General features: G+C 39.5%; 1 protein-coding gene across 1 annotated transcript in view; it reads left to right on the top strand.

Annotated features, from left to right (window-relative positions):
• lama1 (laminin, alpha 1) overlaps positions 1-14,597 on the top strand; it is a 33,340-nt gene that overhangs the window by 9,594 nt on the left and 9,149 nt on the right. The window contains exons 7-41 of the mRNA XM_055181679.2: positions 524-641; positions 797-975; positions 2,051-2,156; positions 2,375-2,532; positions 2,696-2,836; positions 4,256-4,417; positions 4,837-4,938; positions 5,488-5,702; positions 5,833-5,929; positions 6,044-6,154; positions 6,350-6,477; positions 6,803-6,889; positions 6,977-7,188; positions 8,525-8,631; positions 8,733-8,913; positions 9,043-9,179; positions 9,273-9,506; positions 9,594-9,737; positions 10,627-10,809; positions 10,902-11,087; positions 11,171-11,298; positions 11,379-11,496; positions 11,648-11,788; positions 11,924-12,042; positions 12,144-12,230; positions 12,319-12,512; positions 12,597-12,739; positions 12,825-12,923; positions 13,004-13,115; positions 13,193-13,349; positions 13,431-13,641; positions 13,720-13,836; positions 13,919-14,082; positions 14,178-14,316; positions 14,406-14,508. Of these exons, the coding sequence (XP_055037654.2) occupies positions 524-641; positions 797-975; positions 2,051-2,156; positions 2,375-2,532; positions 2,696-2,836; positions 4,256-4,417; positions 4,837-4,938; positions 5,488-5,702; positions 5,833-5,929; positions 6,044-6,154; positions 6,350-6,477; positions 6,803-6,889; positions 6,977-7,188; positions 8,525-8,631; positions 8,733-8,913; positions 9,043-9,179; positions 9,273-9,506; positions 9,594-9,737; positions 10,627-10,809; positions 10,902-11,087; positions 11,171-11,298; positions 11,379-11,496; positions 11,648-11,788; positions 11,924-12,042; positions 12,144-12,230; positions 12,319-12,512; positions 12,597-12,739; positions 12,825-12,923; positions 13,004-13,115; positions 13,193-13,349; positions 13,431-13,641; positions 13,720-13,836; positions 13,919-14,082; positions 14,178-14,316; positions 14,406-14,508 (5,020 nt within the window). The remainder of the gene's footprint in view (positions 1-523; positions 642-796; positions 976-2,050; positions 2,157-2,374; positions 2,533-2,695; positions 2,837-4,255; positions 4,418-4,836; positions 4,939-5,487; positions 5,703-5,832; positions 5,930-6,043; positions 6,155-6,349; positions 6,478-6,802; positions 6,890-6,976; positions 7,189-8,524; positions 8,632-8,732; positions 8,914-9,042; positions 9,180-9,272; positions 9,507-9,593; positions 9,738-10,626; positions 10,810-10,901; positions 11,088-11,170; positions 11,299-11,378; positions 11,497-11,647; positions 11,789-11,923; positions 12,043-12,143; positions 12,231-12,318; positions 12,513-12,596; positions 12,740-12,824; positions 12,924-13,003; positions 13,116-13,192; positions 13,350-13,430; positions 13,642-13,719; positions 13,837-13,918; positions 14,083-14,177; positions 14,317-14,405; positions 14,509-14,597) is intronic.

The raw sequence follows: 14,597 nt of genomic DNA on the forward strand, positions 1-14,597 counted from the left end.
AAAAGCTGTCAATCAAATGAGAGAGTGATATTTATCATTAAATGTGTAGTGTGTAACTTTTAGGAGAATCTAAAGACAGAAATGCAATATAATTTACAGAACTATATTATCAGTGGTCTATAAAGACCTTACATAATGAACTGTTATGTGTTTGTTACGTCTCTATGCGTTTCGGTGAATGGTGGAATGAGCCGTTGGTTGAAATTAACATTTTCACTGCTAGATGACGAAAAAATCTACACACTGCGCCTTTTTACGCCTGCATTATTTTGTATTTATGTTAAGCATTTTCTTTCAATTGTAAATGAAGAAAATGTTTGAGGAAAGTCAACTGTAATCCTTAAATCTCTTTACTGTTTGATTCTGAAGTTTTACACAACAACAAATGGACCCCATTGTTAGTGTGTATCTATTTGTGTGTATCTGTGTTTGTGCATCTGTTTTTGTGTGTGTGACAACTCACACAAACATTTCTGTCAGCTTGTGTGTGTGTCTCATTGTGTTTTGGTTTGTGTCTCTTCAGAAGTTGCAGTGCGTATGTGAACACAACACGTGTGGTGTGAGCTGTAATGTGTGTTGTCCTGGATATCATCAGGAGCTGTGGCAGCCCGGAACGCTTTCAGATGGAAACACGTGCAAAAGTATGATACACAAAAAAGAACATTTGTTTTATTAACATTTGTACTATGATTTTCTATATGCAACATTTTTGTGGTACAATGAGATCTGATGGTTTTGTGAGATTCACCCCAACTAAACCAACACACTTTCACCCTCGTGTTTTCTTGTCCATCAGAATGTAACTGTCACAATAAAGCAGAGGACTGTTACTATAATCAGACAGTATCTGATCTGAAGCTGAGTCTCAATACAGACGGTCAGTTTATAGGAGGAGGTGTTTGTATGAACTGCACTCAGAATACTGCTGGTGTTAACTGTCAAACCTGTGCTGATGGATACTACAGACCACACAAGGTACCTAACATTACATCTGTGTGTACACACTGGGTTGTGTTGTGATTGTGAAGACTTTGATGGATTGATTGTCATCACTGTTAGGACAGATGGAGGCTGTTAACTCTTTCCCCGCTATTGACAAATTATATCGTCAATTAAGAGAAAACGCATCCCTGCCAATGATGATCCATATTTCCTCTATTATCCACTAGGTGTCGCTCTTACACAACTTATAAAACACTGAAGCATCCACTGATCCAAAACCAGTAAAAACTCTGTGTATGTTTTGATCATCGTTCTGAATCTGATCTCTAAAAATATTTCTTCACAAAAATGCAATTATCTCAGATTTTTGCTCACAATTTGGTGTTTTTGAAGAAACCGACCCATATTTGAGAGGTGATAAAAGAGAACAAATAAAAGTAGGATAAAATGATTTTTTTTTTTTTTTTGAAAGCAGAGGGTCTGTTCTTTCATTTGATATATTGTATGTTTATATACTGTATTTAAAGAAAAACATTTTCTGGAACTTTTGTGAAATCATAAAAGAATGCTGGTGCTGACTGGCAACGTCTTTTAAAAAATGCAAGCGGGGAAAGAGTTAAAGAACCAAACACTCTTCTCTTAAAAATCTCACAAACCTATTTGTAAAAAAATGTTTTATATTTATGGATTTGACGGATGCTTTTATCCAGAGCCACTTACAGTGCATTACAAGGCATACATTTTACCAACGTGTGTTATATATCATTATATATCATTGATTTAATAAATGTAATTGCGGCTCTATGGTATAAAAGGGGGTAGGTGTCAATAAGCTTAAGCTTCTACCTACCCCTTTTGAGCATCTTTTTATTTATTTTTCTCTTTTCTTTCTTATTTTTTTTCTCTTTACTTGTATTGTAATGAAATGTGTTATTATGTTGATTTTTATGTAACCAGATGCTCAAATAAATAAAAAATGATGATGATGATGTGTTCCCTGGGTTCAAACCCATGACCTTTTACACTGCTAACGCAATGCTTTACCACTGAGCTATTTTGTATCACAGTTGAATCTGTAGATGTAATCCTGTAATGTTATATATCACAGGTTTCTCCGTATGCTGATCATCCATGTGTTGAGTGTCAATGTGATATGAGAGGTTCAGTGAGTCCTGTGTGTATCAGAGATGATAATCACACTGATCCTGAAACAGGTCAGATTTAACTTTCTGTATGCATTCACTTGAGAGAGATGAAATATTACTGTAAAATAAAGTCATATATACACTACTTCACATTTAAACATACAATATCATTTTTGGTCTTTTAAGTGACTTAAATCTGATAAAAACTGTCACTTTAAAGAGATAAGCACAATAATAGATCAGGTGTGATGTGAAGTCAGTGTATAATGTGTGTATGTGTTGTGTAGGTTTGTCTGCAGGTCAGTGTTTTTGTAAAGAAGGTTTTGCTGGTGATAAATGTGATCGCTGTGCATTCGGATACAGAGATTTTCCGTTCTGTACTCGCTGTGAGTGTAACCTGGATGGAAGTCTCAACATGGACCCCTGTGAAGAGTGTTTGTGCAAGGTATCAAAACCTCACATACACCTGCACACTTTCATCATAACACAATCTTCAGGTCTTACTGTTAGGATGACAGCAATGTCAATGAGTTTATTAATAATGCATGTTTAAAACTGATTTGTAATATTATAACCTCTGAGATTTTGTCCATGTGTTTCTTCTACAGGTTAATGTGATGGGCTCAAACTGTGACCTGTGTAAGCAGGGCTTCTTTAACCTGCAGGCCACTAATCCAGACGGATGTACTGAGTGCTTTTGTTTTGGAGTCTCAGATGTTTGCGAGAGCTCAACCTGGTTCACTGAATCGGTAAACAACACACACACATAATAAGTGCATAATAACAACCTTACCTCAAATTCATGGTATACTCACAAAATATTTCATTTATTTATTCCTGTTCATGGACATGATTTTTCACTATTTTGTGTCATTGAGCACGAATTTCTATAAATAGTTTTTTTGTGTCTGTAGTACAACTTTCTTTTTTTGTGTTATTTTATGAATTGTTTTCTAATTTTTTTTCTATTTTTTATCATTGTTGCTTGGGGTTGGAGTTAGAATGACTTTCTGTTACATTTCAGACATCCAAACCCCAAATCTAAACCCAAACCCCAAATCTAACCGCAACCCCAAGCGACAATTATTTAAAGGTGCAGTGTGTAATTTTTAGAAGGATCTCTTGACAGAAATGCCAAATAATATACAAAACTATATTATCAGGGGTGTATAAAGACCTTTTTATAATTAACCTTTATGTGTTTAGTGCCTTAGAATGAGACGTTTTTATCTACATACACTGAGGTCCCCTTACATGGAAGTCGCCATGTTTCTACAGAAGCCCTTAACAGACAAACTTTTTTACTAAGTTGTCTCCAATGATGACATGTTTGTCCGGAGCTGCTATCGTAGCTTCTCTATGTGTTTCAAAAGCAACAGGTGAGCAGTGGACTGAGCCGTTGGTTGCAATTCACAACCTCACCACTAGATGCCGCTAAAATTTACACACTGCACCTTTAAAAAAGGAAAAAACAATACATAAAATGAAACAAAAAAGAAAGTCATGCTAGGGACACGAAAAACGATTCATAGAAATTTGTGCTGAGTGACACAAAAAAGCAGAATATCGTGTCCATTAACATGAATAAATAAATTAAATATTTTGTGACCATATCACGAAATGCCTTGAGATAGTGTTGATAATAATGACCAAGAACCAACCCTATAGTAAACCTAAACCTCTACCATGATGATGTTACCCCAGTTATTTAAAAAATGTCCATTGATTGATTGATTGATTGATTGATTGATTGTTTGATTGATTGTTTGATTGATTTGATTGATTGATTGATTGATTGATTGATTGATTGATTGATTGATTGATTGATTGATTGTTTGTTTGTTTGTTTGTTTGTTTGATTGATTGATTGATTGATTGATTGATTGATTGATTGATTGATTGTTTGTTTGTTTGATTGTTTGTTTGATTGATTGATTGATTGATTGATTGATTGATTGATTGATTGATTGATTGATTGGCTGTTTGTTTGTTTGATTGATTGATTGATTGATTGATTGATTGATTGATTGATTGTTTGTTTGTTTGTTTGTTTGTTTGTTTGTTGGTTTGTTTGTTTGATTGATTGATTGATTGATTGATTGATTGATTGATTGATTGATTGATTGATTGATTGATTGATTGACAATTGATTGATTGATTGGTCTTAGGTGGAGCAGAGAGACGGTTTACTCTTGCGTTCTGTTCAGAGTTCCTCCGTCTTCACCCCTCCTGTCTCAGAGGACAATCTGATTGAGATTAACACTACAGCGGGCGCAGGCGTCTTCTCTGTCTGGTCATGGGCTGCACCAGAACCTTTCCTCAATAATCAGGTGTTCATCTACACATGTCATTATTTCTATTGAGTTGTTGAACGTAATGAAGATGATCTCACTGACACATTCATTACTGCTTATTATTTACAGCGTCTTTCTCCAGGTTATTAATGAAAACACATCAAACAAATATTACATTCATCAACATCTGATCACAGTGAAAGAGACACCAGTTGTCCTCATGAAAGAGATTGACATTTAAAATAAAATATCAAAGTGGTGTTTTTAAAAAAAAATACAACTTCAGAAACATACTGTAGATGCATTAGTTTGATCAGTGCTGTTTGTTTTCATTTTAAAATATTTTGACAGTAAAATACTGTAATGTTTAAAACACAAAGTCATCATCACAAATACTGTGACTGATCAAATGTTAAACTCCGCAATGCTAAAGACTTTGATTTTTCTCTGTGCAGCTGACATCATACGGAGGTTTCCTGAACTACAGCGTTGCTTATGACGTATCTGAAGAGAACGAGGATAAAACGCTTCATTCATATTTCAGTGTCATTATTGAGGTAAGCTGAAGGATGAGTCTGACATCCAATAATCAAGGTTCCCACGAGTCATGGAATTTCTGGAATATTATGGTCTTTAAATGGTCTTTTCCATTCCATTTGTTGCTTTATATTTTAGTTTCCATTTATTAAAATGTAATCCACTTGTTAACTTGTGACGTAGGAATACCATTTCTGTGTCCAAGCCTCCGCTGACTACAATTTTTATTGGCACTGTTTACTCATTTCACGCATATAAGATACATTTTTATAAACTCACAGTGTACACAACATTATCCAGGCTCACAACATCCCAGACATAAGTCATGGAAATTCAACTTTTTAGTCCGTAAAAGTCCCTTGAGAGGGAAATAATGCATACATGTGAAACATTTCTCAACCAATCAGAATAAAGCATTCAACAGACCCATAGTATAAGTGAAATAATATATCAGCTTCACTATTTAATAACCCATTTCATTTCGATAACATGATGTAAAACTGTATTGTTCACAATAAGATGAGAAAGAAAGTTTTATTTGTAAAGTTTTTTCTTTCTGCTTGAATCAGGGTAACGGTCAGACGCTGAGACAGACGCAGTCGAATCATCTGTTGTTGAGCGTTCACCGTCAGCAGCACGTCTCACTGCGGATCCTCCCGCATACATTTACAGACGCTCACAGCGGACGCTCGCTTCAGAGAGACGAGTTAATGACAGTTCTGTCTGATGTGGCCGCGTTCAGGGTTCGAGCTGAGCTGAAGGGTAACGCTGAAGGAACACTCAGGTGAGATACACAACAACACAAACATACACTTAATGATTCTGTCATGATATTAACTCCATCACTTCAGGGTCTGCAAAACTTTATGGAAGTATAAACGGGTATAATTTTCATATCTATGTTTTCTCATCAGGCTGAGCTCGGTGTCTTTAGGTGTTGGAGATGAAAGGATTTCTCCAGATGTGGAACAGTGCGAGTGTCCGTGGGGATATTCAGGCTCTTCCTGCGAAGTAAGAAAACGACTGAAATATAAGCAGAGACCTGAATCAATAAATCAACAATGAGTCTGTTTTAACCCATCTCTCTCTCTCTCTCTCTCTCTCTCTCTCTCTCTCTCTCTTCAGTACTGTATTTCTGGGTTTTACCGAGTCGGAGGGATTTTGTTTGGAGGAAACTGTCTTCAGTGTGAATGCAACGATCACGCCACAGACTGTGACATCAATGGAGAGTGTTTGGTAAGTCACCTCATCTCATGTATATGTCAGATATTACACTATTATTATACGAGGACAGAACTGAGTCAAACTCTTTGACTATTGGTTCATTCATCACATGACTCGTGTGCCTTTAGAGGTACATTCATTGTAATAAAATATGACTTTGAGAAAACCGTACATGTATGTTTAAATCTCATCTCTTGTGTTTCTCAGGGATGTGAACACAACACTACAGGACCTCATTGTGATGGCTGCCTGCCGGGTTTCTATGGCGACCCGAGCGAAGGAACGCCGGACGACTGCCAGAGATGTGCCTGCCCGCTGACACTGGTGTCTAACAAGTGAGGATCTGTGTGTTAATGTCAGCCGTGAATCCATCCGGATCTCTTTTGTGTCTCTGAATGCTTGTGCTGTCTCTCACAGTAACACAAACTCTCTTCACTTGAAAAGATTCAGCACACATTTACACAACACACACACTTTGTTTATTAATAATATGAAGAGAATATTTATACAACAAATATTTAGTATCTGTGCAATAATATTGTTTTAAGAAGTGATTTTGCATTAATTACAAACAACTTGAAAAATCATGTGAATTGTTTTATTGTTTTGTCTTTAAATGTAGTATATATATTAAGAGTATGTCTGATTGGTGTGCTTTAGTTTTAGCCCCACGTGCAGACTGCAGAGCTCTGGAGACTTCATCTGTGATCAATGTCAACAGGGACACACGGGACACAAGTGTGAGAGGTACAACAGTCACCTGATTTATTCTGTATAATCATTACTACTACTGAATCAATCAATAATGTGATAAAACCATCGTCTCCTCTTCAGGTGTGCTAATGGTTACTATGGCGACCCGACGGTACCGGGACAGCAGTGTTCATTGTGTGAGTGTAATGGGAACGTGGATCCTGCAGAACCGGGTCACTGTGACGGTCTCACAGGAGAGTGTATGAAGTGTTTGGGTCACACGTCGGGTCGGCACTGTGAACGCTGTCAGGACGGTTTCTACGGCGACGCTGTGATGGAGAAAAACTGCCAACGTGAGTTCAATAAAAACACATTTACTATCTCTCTGACTCGTATGGTGAAACAAACTGTTTGTTTATGCAGCAGTTCTTTTATTAACTCTTTCCCCGCCAGCGTTTTTGTGGATAATAGCGGTATTGCGGAAAGCTGGAAATTCTCGTCATTGGCAGGGAAGCGTTTTCTCTTAGTTAACGAGTTATCTCGTCAATGGCAGGGAAAGAGTTAATAAAGATGTTACAGTGATGGCACTTAATTTCATCTTGATTATAAACTGCTGTTATATTATTTTAATCTTTTGATTTATCAGTGAACAAAATGTGATTTAACTCTTTTCCAACCAGTGTTTTAAAAAAAGTTGTCAACCAGCACCAGCATTTTTTATGATTTTTATAAAAGTTTAATGCCTTTCAGAAATATTTCTTCTTTAAATATATAAACATATATGTCGTTTTTACTGTTTTTGGATCAGTGGATGCTTCAGTGTTTTATAAGTTGTGTAAGAGCGACACCTAGTGAATAATAGCGGAAATACGGATTGCCGTAAAAACGTGTCATTGGCAGGGAAGCGTTTTCTATTAATTGGCGAGATAACTCATCAATGGTGGGAGTTAAAGGGTCATGTATGATGTTGTTATAAAGAACATTATTTTGTGTATTTGGTGTAATTTAATGTGTTTTCACAGTTTAAGTATTTTCCACATTATTGTTGCTCTTCTGTACCCCACTTGTCTGAAACATGTCAATTTTTAACAAAGATCATCGTTCTGAAAAAGCACAGTGTACTTTCACAGCTATCTAGTACATTGTGATTGGCGGATTACCTAAAGCATATGATGGAAATGATACACCCCTTACTGTATTTGGATTATTAACAATACTACAGTGAGAATAAAAGTTACGCCTTCTTTTTTTGCATATACATTTGGGTGGTGTTACGCAAATCTTGTAACAGAGTAAAATAGATATGTAAAGGCGTGTTTGAATGAGACGTTTTAGGAAGGTGTTCACTTTTAGAAAGAATATCTGTTTAGGTTTGAAACTTTAATCTTCACAACTTACTGATCTTCTGTATGCACAAACAGCTTTTAGTTTTAACACTATAGACAAAGGAAAACATGAACTTGGATCATAAAAACTGAAGAGGCATTTATTACATTTAGAGCAACCCATAAACTCTTCAGAAAACATCACACATCTCTTTAAAAACATCAGTCAGTGTGTTTGATCTTCTGATGTTTTACACCAAGAGTTTTCTAATGTGCTATCAGTAGTTTTATTCTTTAAATGTTAGCTGTAGGGACATCTAGTGGACAGACGTGTTATGATTAATGTGGGGTTTTGTGTCTCCAGCCTGTGGTTGCTATGGTAACGGCTCCCTGTCCTCCGTGTGTAACGTGATCACGGGTCAGTGTGACTGTAAGCCCGGTGTTATAGGACAGACGTGTGACCGCTGTCAGGTAAATCCATGACTACTCCTTCAGTCAATTATTCAAATGTACCATAGTATTACCATGTTTGAACACTGTGCGTGTGTATGATATGCATTTGTGTGTTTTAGGATGGATATCACGGCATTAACAGCAGAGATGGCTGCAGGCCATGTGAATGTAACCAATCAGGGTCACTGTCTGCATCATGTGATGAGGAGGGGCGGTGCCAGTGTATCATTGGAGTGACAGGTGACAAGTGTGATCGCTGTCAGCGTGGATACTACAACTTTAAAGAGAACGGCTGTACACGTAAGACTGCTCTTTATTAAACAACAGTACATATGTAATGTCTCTGCTGCCTGATAGATAAATCACATGATCAGACTGTCATGCACATCTCAGTGTTTTTAATGTCACGTATGTTTGTGTCTGCTGTAGCGTGTGACTGTGAACACACACACGGGAACTGTAACGCAGCGACAGGCGAGTGTATCTGTCCACCTCATACACACGGGCCGAAGTGTGAAGACTGTGAGACGGATCACTGGGGTCACAACACTGTTTACGGCTGTACGGTACGACACATCGCTGCTGATGTCATCATCTGATATCCGCCGCAGTACTTTGGTGTATATGGTGTATAAGTAAATCTCTCGATCTCTCTCCAGGCGTGTAACTGCAGCGTCATCGGCTCAAACCTGTCTCAGTGTGATCTTTCATCGGGTCAGTGTGCGTGTAAACCGCAGTTCTCAGGATTAACGTGTGATCGTTGTGCGCTCGGCTACAAAAACTTCCCAGAATGCACCGCCTGCAACTGCAATCCCAACGGCACACGGGAGGAGTTCTGTGATTGGACGCTGGGAGTGTGTGGATGTGAAGATCAAGGACGATGTTCCTGCAAGGTACAGATATGAGCGCTGCTGATGTTTGTGTCTGTATATTATTATTATTTGTGTTTAATATTTGAGCGCTGCTCTTTTGTTTCTCAGGAGAATGTTGGCGGTGCTGGATGTGATGAATGTAAGAGCGGTACGTTCGGTCTGTCGGGTCAAAACCCGTCCGGCTGCAGCCCATGTTTCTGTTTTGGTGTGTCCAGTGTTTGTGAGGAGATGAGCGGTCTGGTGCGGGTACCGGTGAGAAATCATACACATTAGCACAATCTTACTGTGCGTTCACATCAGACATGAATGAAGCAAATAAATCGCATGTAGTTGGACACATAAACATTTGTGAGTGAAATTTGCGTCATTTGTGCATGAAATTTGCGTCATTTGCACGTGAAATTTGCGTCATTTGCACATGAAATTTGCGGCATTTGTGCATGAAATTTGCGTCATTTATGCATGAAATTTTCTTCATTTGTGTGTAAAATTTTCGTCATTCTTGAATGAAATTTGCGTCATTTATGCATGAAATTTGCGTAATTTGTGCATGGAATTTGTACCATTTGTGAGTGAAATTTGCATCATTTGCACGTGAAATTTGCGTCATTTGCACATGAAATTTGCAGCATTTGTGCATGAAATTTGCATCATTTATGCATGAAATTTTCTTCATTTGTGTGTAAAATTTTTGTCATTCTTGAATGAAATTTGCGTCATTTATGCATGAAATTTGCGTAATTTGTGCATGGAATTTGTACCATTTGTGTGTGAAATTTGTGTCATTTGCGCAAGAAATTTGCGTCAGTTGTGCATGAACTTTGCGTCATTCATGCATGAAATTTGTGCCATTTGTGCGTGAAAATTGGGTCATTTATGCATGAAATTTTCATTTGTGTGTAAAATTTGCTTCATTCTTGAATGAAATCTGTGTCATTTGTGTGCTTCATTCAGGCATGAAATTTTTGCAATTAACATGCAAATCACTCACTCTTAGCAATTCATTTGCATCTGGTGTGAAAGCACCATTACACATCTGAACATTCTTTAATTTGACATTTTTTTATTAATAATACCCCCCAAAACGCATATATATATTGATACATTAAATCTGTGTTAATGTTTGTGTCACTGTTTTTAGATCACTCTGGGTTTAGACCCGGCTCCGATGCGTGTTGTTTCTCAAAGTGACCTGCAGGGGACGCTGGAGGGAGTTTATTACACAGATCATGAGATGTTGTTAGACGCGTCTCACGTCCACAGTCTGTCCATCCTCACCGGTCCATATTATTGGAGACTGCCACGACAATACCACGGTAACAAGGTAAAAACCCAGCAGAAACACCTTTATGATGCCAGTGTCTGATTCTGTATATATTGTGTCTGAATGTCTGATCTATGATGTGTTTCTCTCAGCTGCTGTCTTATGGAGGAATACTGTCGTATACGGCCGCGTTCTTTGCTCGTGATGGAGTCGGACTGGCCAATCACGAGCCTCAGGTACTGATGAGAGGAGGACACCTGAGGAAACTGGTCATCTATACGGACGTTCCTGCACCAGAAAACGGGATCAGGACCAGACATGAAGTTCCTCTGACAGAGGTGAGGATCAGACGGTTTGGAGTAAATGTGTGTGTTGTATAAACCCATTAGCGTCTGAAAGTGTTTCTCTCGTCTGTGAGCAGCACAAGTGGAAATATTTCAACTCTGTGTCAGAGAAAGCAGTGAGCCACATGGACTTCATGTCTGTCCTGAGTAATGTTGAATACATCATCATCAAAGCATCGTATGGCACCGGACTGCAGCAGAGCAGGTGTGTGTCTGTCAATATCAATGATGTTAATGTGACAGGAGATGATTTGGATCATTAATAGTGGAAATTATTGTCTGTAGGATCTCTAATATCTCGATGGAAACGGCAGTGGATGCAGATGAGTTTGATGGTGGTGAGATTGCGCGGCTGGTGGAGATGTGCGAGTGTCCGCTGGGATACGCTGGGCTCTCGTGTCAGGTGACATTATAACATCCGTCTCATATTATTCATTACTCCGTCACTTCAGAACAACATTTATTATTTCAGACACACATCATAACTGTTTAGTTTACCCTACTTTGAAATGCCTCTGAAACCTAACCAGTACCCATAATGCTGTGCGCTACAGGAGTGCGCTCCAGGATATTACAGACAGCCGGTGTCACAACTGGATATGAAGGGAAGAAACAGACCGATCATTCAGCCCTGCGTCCCATGTCAGTGTAACAAACACAGTCTGTCGTGTGATCTGGACACTGGCAAATGTCGGGTAAGAAAAAACACTTTATTGTGATTATTAATTCTGTGTTATTTTACTGATGAAGAGTTTTATGTGACGTAATATATCTTAATGATTATCGAGGACTGTATATCAGGCAATCTTTTCTTCTCTGTTGTGATTTAGGGATGTCAACACAACACCACAGGAGAACACTGCGAGGTCTGCGCCCCAGGGTATTATGGGAAGGTTCAGGGGTCTATCAGTGACTGCTCACTGTGTGCCTGTCCACTGAGGGGTCAAAGGTCAGAACACACAACACTGTATTATACCCAGAGAACACACATAAATGAATAGCTTGCCATCTGATTGATTGTTCTGGATGTAATGTTTTGTGTGTGTGTAGCTTCAGCTCGACGTGTGTATTGGAGGGTGCCGGTGATTTCCGCTGCGATCGCTGTGATCAGGGTTATGAAGGACGTTACTGTGAGAGGTAAGAGGTCATGTGACATTACACACACACACACACATACATACATACAAACACACATAGACAGTAACGCACTCCCTGTGTCTCTCAGGTGTTCGGTGGGTTACTATGGTAACCCGTCTGAGCCGGGTGGGCGGTGCCAGGCGTGTCAGTGCAGCGAGGCGGGGTCAGTGCATGGCGTGTGTGATGGACGCACAGGGAAGTGCGAGTGTAAGGTCGGGGTCAGAGGTCATCTGTGTGACGTGTGTGAGGAGAGACACGTGCTCGTGAACGATCAGTGTGTGTGTAAGTGATGTCAGATTCACTCCGATGCTCTATGATCTACGTACAGTTTGAGTGTTTATGAGACGTACTGTGTTGCTCTCGCAGCGTGCGATGATGACTGCACTGGAGTTTTGCTGGACGATCTGGATGCTTTAGACGGATCCATCACATCTCTGAACTTGACCGGCGTCGTTCTTGCACCATACAGTCAACTTTTGACTCTAGAGAACCGGACCAGAGAGGTGAAGGTGTGTGTTTTACTCATCAAAGACTTTCATTCATCTCATGTTTTGTAAGAATGAAGTCATTATTAAATGTTTACGTTCATAACAGAGTCTGATGTCTTGGGAGCAAAGGCCAAATTATCAGCTGAACACAGGAGAGGAAAACCTGAGCAACATCACCAATCAAATCACTGATCTGCAGCAGCAGGTACCACTCGCATCCTCACCGTATCCATGGCAACAGCCTGATGATGCTGTGATGTCATTCCAAGTGTGTGTGTTTTGTAGGTGGAGAGCGTGTTTGGTCTCAGTGCTGATGTCATGATGACCTCAGAGGAGAGACTCACTCAGGGGCGAGAGATGCTGGACTTCATCCATAATATTCAATCTCGCATTCAGAGTGAGAATCACTTCATTATTCATCAATCTCTTAATCTGATTGGCTGCTGTATAAATGACCTTCTCTGATTGGTTCAGGTGTGACAGAGCAGGCAGGTTCTGTAAACGAGACTGTGGATGAGATTCTGGATGAGATGAACAGCAGTTACGTGCTGGAGGAGATGAGCGGCACGCTGGAGAAGATGAGAGCGATAAATCTGACGCCCTGCGGTCAGACTGCACAGAATGAACACAAGTATGATCATCATAGATTGTGTCTGAACATGCGATTGTGTTCATTGATGTTCAGCGTTTAATCTGCTGTATGTGTGTGTAGTTCTGCAGTAGTGGTTCTCCAGAGCGTTCAGGATAAGATAACACAGCCGCAAACTTACAACCAGATCAAACAGGAGAACATCTCCACAACACTCGACAGATATAACCAGCAGCTCAGTGAGACCCAAGAGAGCCTAAACACGGCGGGGAACCACATTAACCACACACAACATCTGCTGAAGAACATCCAGGAGAATCTCAATGACTTCACTGTGAGTTACACGCGAGATGTTTAGCTGGGTGGATACGCTCAATACTCTTAATTTTAAACTGTACTCTTCTCATGTCAGATCTCCAAGAACAATGTCAGCGATCTGAACCAGGAAGTAGAGAGACGTGTACAGGAAGCTCAGGAGATGCTGACTGATGCCCTTAATTCAGCAGAGGACATAAATAATACAACAACTGTGAGTGATGTTTCAAAACTCTCCTGCTTAAAGTTGATGAACTTTCAATACTCACATGAAATATTTGTGTGTGTTTCTTCAGACGCTGGAGGAGATGAAGAATGATGTTGAGATATTGAGTCCAGCTCTCAGGAAACATGTGGACGTTCTTGTGATGGAGTTGACTAGTCGAGATGCCCTGCAGCTGGTCTACAGAGCTGAGGATCACGCACAGGCGCTCAGTAAAGAGGCTCAGAGTCTCAACAGGTGTGTATGAGGATGTGTCTTCTGTTTATAACCACATACAGACTGAATAAATAAATAATAACATAAAACTCTATATGTGTCTCATGTCTGGTCAGATCTCTGTCTGAGGTGAGATCTTCATCACTGAATGCTACTGGCATCCCACAGACCAGCATTAACATCAGGACACAAATACTACTGGCAGAAGATCTGGCCCGTACAGCCAATGAAAGTGCAAGCTCCGCCCTCAATCTGGTAAGAGAACCAATCAAAGTTTGTGAATCAAAGCTCAGCTTCAGTGTTTGTTGATGTTGATTTATGTCTGTCTGTCTGTCTGTCTGTAGACCTCTGAGTCTGAAAACTCATTGACTGTCCACGGACAGAAGACACTTCAGATGAGCTCAGAGATCCTGGATGACAGCCGATCTTTAAAGAACCACACAGAGTGTAAGCAGACACACACATCACAATATATACACACTGATCTACAGTAACAACATACTGTATAATGTCTTAACATTGCTGTCTGATTTTGT

This window comes from Misgurnus anguillicaudatus, chromosome 25 (genome assembly GCF_027580225.2).
Source record: "Misgurnus anguillicaudatus chromosome 25, ASM2758022v2, whole genome shotgun sequence".
Lineage (NCBI taxonomy): Eukaryota > Metazoa > Chordata > Actinopteri > Cypriniformes > Cobitidae > Misgurnus > Misgurnus anguillicaudatus.